Raw genomic sequence first — 1,684 nt, 5'->3', positions numbered from 1 at the left:
GAATAAAAGAGAGAAAAATGAATGAAATATGAATAATGTAAAATATTGCATGCATTAATGAATGATTATATATATTTATAAAAAGATTATGTGGGTGCAAATTTCAAAAAAAAAAGTTCAAATAAGAAAATTTAAAAGTTAGAGAGTCAGATAATACAATTAAATTAAAATGAATTATCTTTTTCTCTCTTTCTTATTTCATTAAGTTAAACATTATAGAATATTATAAAAGTTACCACTTATAAATGAGAAAATAAAGTTGATTAAACAAATTCAAGAAACAAAATAAAAATAAATAAAATAACTAGCAATGTAAATGAAATATTTACTTAAATTGTGAATTTATATTATTATTATTAAATCTAGATATATTAATAAAAAAAAAAAAAAAAAAAAGTTTAGTGAGATTGTTGATTAGTATTTAGATATGTAGGAGGTACCTAATCTATATAGAAGATTATGAACCTATAATATTACTTAAAAAACATAGGGAAAAGTGTGATTAATAAGTAAATAGACAATTGTTCTGTTAATCATTATTATTATCAGGCTTTTTCTTTGGGGCGGGCTTTGGTAAATTGACTCCCAAACATCTGGACATCTTTTGAACCAATATAGGGTTTGGAATAGCCTTTCCAGATTCATAATCATTAACAACACTAGCTTTTTCGTTAATCATTTGTGCAAGTTGAGCCTGAGTAAGCTTTTTGGCAACTCTAGCTTGTTGTAAAGCTCTAGAAAATTCCCCAGAAACTCTGAAGATACGATAATCACCAGTATCTTCGTCTAATTTGGCAGCATTTTGAGGGATGTTTTGTTTAGTTGATGCATTTCTACCTCCAAGAAATTTTTTCTCGGTAATGATTTCTTCACCTTTTCTTCTTGCTTGATTAAGATCTTGTTCTTTTGATATTCCTTTTGGTCTAGAACCACCTTTTTTCCATACCACTTGATTCCAATCCTGACTCATTTTCGAAATATGATTCAGTAGAGAGTAATTTTTTGATAAACGTAATATAAATATTATTAATGAAATGAATTATTCGTCAGTTAAAAATTCCCGCTAAAGGCGGGAAATGTCAATTAGACAATGTATTGTGGCTTAATGTGTGTGAGGGGCGGCGCCAATCTGAAAAATTAATGCATTTACAAGTTAAATCAGTAAATTTGATTCTATTGTTAGAAAGGTTTGAGATTGAGATAGGAAAAAGGAGCAAGATATTAGTAAAGTTTATAATTTAGAAATTATACATATTTGATCGATTATCCACTAATACAAATAAGAAGAAATTTAAGGGTTAACTTTTCTATTCATAATTACAACTTCAAAAAGTTTGTTTGTGGCTTATATTTGGATAATAATAATAAAACAATATGTCATTAAATAAACAGAGTTTGAGGTTAAATGAGGCACAGCTAATAGCAGTAAGAGAGACTTTTGATTTAGCAGATGATGATTCAGATGGAAAGATTAACTTTGATCAGGTAAGTTATTTTTTTGAAATCGTTGAATGAATATGTGAAAAATATAAGATTGATAAAGTATATTACATATAATTTATAAGGGGTGAATCGATTATTCTGTTTTTTTACTTGACTAAATAATAATGCAGTAGTTTTGTATGCTATATATAAATGATTCATTTCCTAATAATAAATTATTATTATTATTTTGAAAATAATA

At 26.1% G+C, this 1,684-nt stretch overlaps 1 protein-coding gene across 1 annotated transcript; it reads right to left on the bottom strand.

Annotated features, from left to right (window-relative positions):
- Positions 1–529: 529 nt before the first annotated feature.
- Chro.30426 (multiprotein bridging factor type 1) lies at positions 530–970 on the bottom strand. Its single annotated transcript, XM_660639.1, has 1 exon — positions 530–970. The coding sequence occupies one exon, from the start codon at positions 968–970 to the stop codon at positions 530–532; it is 441 nt and encodes a 146-aa protein (XP_665731.1).
- Positions 971–1,684: the final 714 nt, after the last annotated feature.

The sequence above is a fragment of the Cryptosporidium hominis genome (genome assembly GCF_000006425.1).
Source record: "Cryptosporidium hominis TU502 chromosome 3 CHRO013161, whole genome shotgun sequence".
Lineage (NCBI taxonomy): Eukaryota > Apicomplexa > Conoidasida > Eucoccidiorida > Cryptosporidiidae > Cryptosporidium > Cryptosporidium hominis.
The sequence above is the reverse complement of the archived record's forward strand: the minus strand, read 5'-3'. Positions and strand labels throughout refer to the sequence as shown.